General features: G+C 37.0%; 1 protein-coding gene across 1 annotated transcript; it reads left to right on the top strand.

The window, feature by feature from the left end:
- The first annotated feature begins 989 nt into the window (after positions 1-989).
- Positions 990-2,916, top strand: LOC18028823 (protein GrpE). Its single transcript, XM_006414463.2, has 3 exons — positions 990-1,295; positions 1,406-1,879; positions 2,483-2,916. The coding sequence occupies exons 1-3, from the start codon at positions 1,035-1,037 to the stop codon at positions 2,663-2,665; spliced, it is 918 nt and encodes a 305-aa protein (XP_006414526.1). The 5' UTR covers positions 990-1,034; the 3' UTR covers positions 2,666-2,916.
- The last annotated feature ends 3,513 nt before the right edge of the window (positions 2,917-6,429 follow it).

The following is a 6,429-nucleotide window of genomic DNA, read 5'->3' as shown; positions in this document are numbered from 1 at the left end:
GGTTCAAAAGTTGAAAACAAAGCGTATACAAGAGCTTAAACCCCACGGGCTCAAGATATGACCTAACATAAATGAAAAGACCTTAAGACTTTACCAGTTTCTGCAAAGGATCATCTCTCTCTCATAAGGGTAACATTTTAGCATCACATCAACTCTCGACAAGAAGAGTGTTCTACACTAGATGTTACACTATGTCTGAACTAATTGAAGGTCTATAGCAAAGTCACCTTTCTCCACAACACAGCAAATGATACATGATCTTGCTTAAGCTCTCTTATATATGAATAAAAGCTAATCTGAGATCCAATTTTGTTCAGCTTCTCAACTGAGAAGAAAAGCAACCATAAAGATTGAAGACACTACCAAATCAAACTAACCAAAGCTGTTCACTTCATCCACTCATAGAATCAAAACAAGTAAACCCTCTAAATCAGATCAACGCTTTTGCTATTGCTTCCCAATTCCCACAACTAGAAGTTTAAAACTTTCAAATTCTCCACAACTATATAGTTCTATTACCATTCCCTCCCAAAAAAAAAAATCATTTGAAGGAGCAGAAAAAGAAAAGACTGATCCATTATGATAAATATCAGACAGATATAACACCTTCAAGCTGAATTAATCAAATAATCAGCCCAAACAAAAGGGGTTTCAGAGAAAAGTATTACCTCTAAGAAGCCAGCTTCTTGTTCAAGCCTTTTGGGTTCGGCTTGAATCCTGTGTTTGCCTCTTGTGTTAACGACCCGCCCGGAAAGCTGACCCGACGAATTGGAGCTACCCACTTCCATCAATTTTTTTTTTTTCACCACCAAATCTCAATCAGCCCCAAACCAAAAACTTAAACGACAGAGAAGAAAGACAAGTTTTTCTCATATGATTGTTGCCATACTGTTTAAGAGAGTTTAAGCTGCACATATGTGAATCCAAAGTTAATAGTAGTTTTGAATTCAAGAGAGAGGGTTTAAATTTGAAGTCTTGCAATTGCCAAGAAAGAAAAATAAATTAACAAGGGAAAAATAAATCTAATCCCGACAATGGCGATTTCTCTCGTAATCGATCCTTCCAGAGCTCCTTGCTTCTCCTTCTCTTCTTCTCCCTCTCCATCTTCATCTTCATCTCTCACCGGAAAATCGAGAACCTTACCCTTACGAAACCTCCTCTTCCATTGCAGACCTTCTTCATCTCCATTCAATTCGAAACCCAACCAAGGATTCCCACTCTTTTATCTATCTCCAGTAGCCGTGAACAGTCGCACCAGCTACGTAGCATTTCTCTCTGCTCACCAAGCTTCATCTGTAAGTTCTATTTCCCTTCTTTCTCCTGGAAATCGCCTACGGATTCGAATAGGATTGAGCTTCTACAAATTCGGATGTTTATGGTGTTGGTGTTATTCTTTGATTTACAGACTGATAGTGGAGAACCGAATTCGAAGCTCCCAACAGATGTAAAAGCCCTAATTAGAGCTTACAAACAAGCTATCTCTAATGGAGACGAAACCACCGTTTCTGAAATCGAAACGATATTTTGCGGAATCGAGAAGGAAAAGAACAGATTCGACAATAAGGTTTTATCTTTATCAATGAAGATAGCTTCGGAGAAGGAGACGAAGATCCGATTGCAGGCTGATTTTGATAACACAAGGAAAAAGCTTGACAAGGATCGGCTTAGTACAGAGTCTAACGCAAAAGTGCAGATCATGACGAGCCTCTTACCACTCATTGATAGTTTTGAGAAAGCGAGGCAACAGATTAAACCCGATACCGAAAAGGAGAAGAAGATCGATACGAGTTATCAAGGAATTTACAGACAATTCGTTGAGGTGTTGAGACATCTTCGTGTTAAAGCCATTGCAACTGTTGGGAAGCCCTTTGATCCTTTGGTAAGTAAAAGCTCTTCAAAATGTTCACTTTCTGCAGGTCTTTGTTGCATCACTAAGAAAGCTCTTACCTTGTCTGAGTAAACAGTCACACTAGTTGTCTATGTAGTGATTATAATGAACAAGATAGCTTCAGGAAGAGACTTGTTTGATTATAGCTCGTTAGTCGTTGTGGAGATCGACTGAAACTCCAGAAACATCCTCTTGTTCTTGTGATTTGATCAATAAAAGGAGATTTCCACCATTGATCTTATTATAAACATAAATACAGAGCTAATGATTGTCTTTGCGTAAATGTAATAGAAAGCTTTATATATCAACACAACTATGTTGTTAGGTTCTTGTTTGCTAGTAAGCGATGTTAAGAGTAGTAATGTTTGTTCTTGTGATTTGACTAATGAAAAGAGATTTCCGCACTTTGATTTATCATTATCATAGATACTACGTTGAAAATGGTAACAAAGTCGATCATTGTCTTTGCTATAAGTAGTAGAAAGCTTTCATTATATTTACACAACTTGGTTGTATTATTCTTGTACGCTCTTGAGTGATGATGAGTAATGTTTGTTGTTTTGATTGACTTAGCAATATAGATTATTGTTGTAGTTGCATGAGGCTATATCGCGAGAAGAATCTGAGGTGGTTAAAGCAGGGATAATAACCGAGGAGCTTAACCGGGGATTTCTTCTAGGAGATCGTGTTCTGAGACCAGCAAAGGTTAAAGTCTCTCTAGGAACCATCAAGAAGAAAACTCCGTCAGCTGCTGAGGAGATTACTCCTTCCCCTTGAGTCGATGTTCAGTTATTTATCAACATCTTGTGTCAGCTGCTGAGGAGATTACTCCGTCATTTTTTTTACCTATCAAAGTTGAAAAAGAAACGCAGATGATGTCTGAACGAGGAATTCTTTAGCAGCTGAGACTTGGTTAGTCATTGATTTGATCCAAATCTTCGGGTTCATGTAGTATGTTCAGACTTAGCAAAAGATTTGGAAAACATATATATATTTTTTGTTGACCTGATTCATATTTTCACATTGCATACATCCCACCATAACAGAGAACTACATAATAGAACTCTTAATGTATAAAGCATCAACTTGAATCTTCTTGAATTTCTGATATCGAATATCTACTTGCTTGTTCTGTTTCGGTTCATGGAATCTTCCATCCAAAATCCTTGGAATTCATAGTTTCTGAGAGAAATAAGTTTCAAAAGACCAAGTAAATAACATAAATTTCACATCTCGTGGGTTTGAGAATTAATTTTATAATGCTAATTGATTTAGGAATTGTCCCCTTAATGTTTTTTATTTTTTGGTGACTTTTTGACATAATTACCCTTTTAAATCAGTTATGATAATTATAATTAAAATAAAATTTTAATTTTTTTAATAATATATCGAACATTCCAAAATAAGAAGAGAAAATATTTTTGGATTTCATTAAAGGAAAGAAAATATTTTAAAAATATTTTTAAATTTTGTTCTACGCATAGTAGAATGCGTCTTCTATGTTCTACGTCTACGTATAATCTCATTTCTATAGTTTTTTGTAATTTTTACTAGCTTGTAGAAATCGTTTTCTACATTCCTTTTTATATTCTACTTTATCGTAGATTACAAGTTCTATCGGGTAGACTATATTCTACGTGTTGGTAGAATAAAACTTCTACCAAATAGACAAAGTTCTATGTTATTGTAGAACATTAATTCTACGTATTTAACCAAGTTCTGCGTTAATGTAGAACAATTTTTCTACTTATTATACCAAATTCTACATGGTAGTAGAATAGTTCTTCTACTTATTAGACCATGTTCTACATATTGGTAGAATACAACTTCTACCAAAATCTTAAAAAAATCTAGGAAAATTAGCTAACTTCCAGATTTTTATTTTTTCGAAAATCTTTTACTTTTTATTTATATTTTTCACGTTTTTCTCTTTGTTTTTGACGAAGTTGCTTCTTTTTGTTTGACTTCATAGTTTTCTTCTTCTTCCCATTGATTCAGGAGAATTTCTCTAAATTTACGTATCTTCTGTTTCAAACATGCTACATATCTATGTAACTTGTGGTTCATGGAAATCAGGGAGAAATAAGAAGTAGAATTTTGTGGCTGATGAACAAAAACGAGCTAGGTTAGTTGCTGTTGAATCAAACACCACTCTCGCGGAGTTAGAAATGATGGTTCTCGAAGACTATGGAGTAACCGATCACAAAGCTGATTTTAGTTATCTTCCGAGTGATTTGATTGATACCATAGGTTCTCCACCAGTGAGTATCGCCAATGATCGTCAGCTCAAAAATTTTGTTGCCTACTCTAAAATTAAAACTTCGGTACATCTGTGTGTGACATTCACCGCGTTTGCTGAGAATGCTGAGAATCAAATGCACATCAAATTGATGAAGATGCCCTCTGATTCAAGCTGTAGAGAAGAAAATGACGCAATAGCTGCAAAGTCAGGCGATGATGATATTAGAGACAGTGGCCATAAAGTGGAGGAACAGTTTAATGAACCCGTTAAGGTCGATTACGAAGTTGACGGTGAGCAGAATGTTCGGCTTAACTTGGTTGATGTTGTAAAAAAGGATCAAAATTTTAGAAGCAAAACAGAGTTGAAGGATTTTTTGGAAATTTCTGCGATGAAGCATAATTTTGACTACAACGTACTGGAATCAACCAAACGAGTCTGGTTTATCCGCTGCAAAGAGAAGTCATGCAACTGGTGTGTTCGTGCAAAGTGTCTTGAGGGGTCTCAGTATTTCAGAATCAACAAGTATGTCACTCAACATACATGCGCTCCTTCTAATAAAGACGCAGTCGGTAGGACAGTTTCAGCAAAAACTATTGGTAATCTGATTAAGAATAAGTTTGAGGGTGCTAATGAAGGGCCTAGTCCAAGAAAAATAATTTAGTTTATTCGTACAGAGTATGTATGTGACATCTCTTACAACCATGCTTGGGAAGCACATGAGTATGCAATTAGTGTTGTCAGAGGCATTCCCGGGAAAAACTATGCAAAAATTCCTAAGTATTTGCACATTCTGAAAGAAGCGAATCCAGGGACCCATACGCAGTACGAAACTGACATTACTGGACGTTTCAAGTTTCTGTTTCTCTCTTTTGGTCAATCGGTACGAGGGTTTTACAAAGCTGCTCAAGATAATTGTTGTGGATGGGACATTTTTGAAAAACAAATATAAAGGAGTTTTGCTCGTTGCTATGGCATTAGATGGCAACTCAAACTTATATCTGATCGCATTTGGGGTTGTCGATTCAGAGAACAACCTGTCTTGGGACTGGTTTATGATGCAACTAAAAGTTGTCATTGCGGATGAGGTGCGTTTGGTTTTTGGGTCAGATAAAAATGCTTCCGTAATTAAAGCACTTGAGAAAGTGTACCCACAATCTAGCAATGGTATCTGTATCCACCACTTGCTGAATAATGTGGTAACATATTTCAAGACACAGGGTTTGACTGGTTTGATTGCAAAGGCTTCTAAAGAGTACAGAGTTTCTGCTTTTGATACCAAATTTGCTGCCATTTGTTCTATTAGTCCAGCTGTTGGAAAGTACACTGAGGACGCTGGTGTTGAGAAATGGGCATGATGCAAATTCTCCGGATTTAGGTACGATGTTAGAATTCGATAAATAAAAAAGTACTAACTCCTAGAGAGTACACAGTTATTCCTCTACTCGGTAGCATTAGAGAAATATTAACCAATTAGTTTTATGAGCATAAAAAACTTAGCTCAAAGCATCAGGCTCCTCTAACAGTTGAGGTTGAGACGAAGATCGAGAGAAAGATTGATAAGGGTAAAACATTCATTGTTTACCCAGTTAGCCGGGGTCGATTTTTGGTCAGAGGTGACAAATACGACTATCTTGTTGATTTGGGCAGAGGAACTTGTTCATGTGGCAAGTACGACTTGCTTAAAATTCCGTGTCGGCATGCAACTAAAGTAGCGTTTTCTGTGAACCAGCAGATACACACTCAACAACTTACAATGTGAGCCTCTATGAATTTGAGCGCATAAACTCCACAATAAAAGACAGGTGTAGTCCAAGCATGTGAGCCTCTATGAAGTTGAGCGCATAAACTCCACAATCACATGAGCTCCTATTAATCTCAGGCCTCATCGGAACATACTGCACTGTGTATGGTTTAATAACTAGTTGCTTCTTCTCTTTGTAACTCTGAACTTCCTTCACAACTCTAGGGATGATGTTTGCAAATGCATCCACGTACCGGCTGTGCTTGCCCCCGTCACAATCAAAAACTTCTACTGTTCTCATCTCGAAATTGATGCACAAAGATATCCAATTGTTTGTTCTGGATATTGACCGGAGCATATATACGATCGACGTCGACACCCCATATTTTGTTTGTTCTTCCATGAGCCGGAAGCGCTCATAATCCATATTGTATGAGCACCTGGTCCATCTGGTTTTTTTTTATTTGTCACCAATTGTTTGTATGCAGCACCAACTGAGAGGCTAAAATTACAGCTCATTAAGCCAACACGGGCATGTTGGAAGCGGCCCAAAGAAAA

Source organism: Eutrema salsugineum, unplaced genomic scaffold, assembly GCF_000478725.1.
Source record: "Eutrema salsugineum unplaced genomic scaffold, Eutsalg1_0 scaffold_1, whole genome shotgun sequence".
NCBI lineage: Eukaryota > Viridiplantae > Streptophyta > Magnoliopsida > Brassicales > Brassicaceae > Eutrema > Eutrema salsugineum.
The sequence above is the reverse complement of the archived record's forward strand: the minus strand, read 5'-3'. Positions and strand labels throughout refer to the sequence as shown.

Coding starts and splice junctions, on each gene's coding strand:
- LOC18028823 (XM_006414463.2), top strand. CDS start 1,035: ATGGCGATTTCTCTCGTAATCGATCCTTCCAGAGCTCCTTGCTTCTCC. Junction 1,296..1,405: donor CTGCTCACCAAGCTTCATCT/GTAAGTTCTATT, acceptor TTTGATTTACAG/ACTGATAGTGGAGAACCGAA. Junction 1,880..2,482: donor GGAAGCCCTTTGATCCTTTG/GTAAGTAAAAGC, acceptor TTATTGTTGTAG/TTGCATGAGGCTATATCGCG.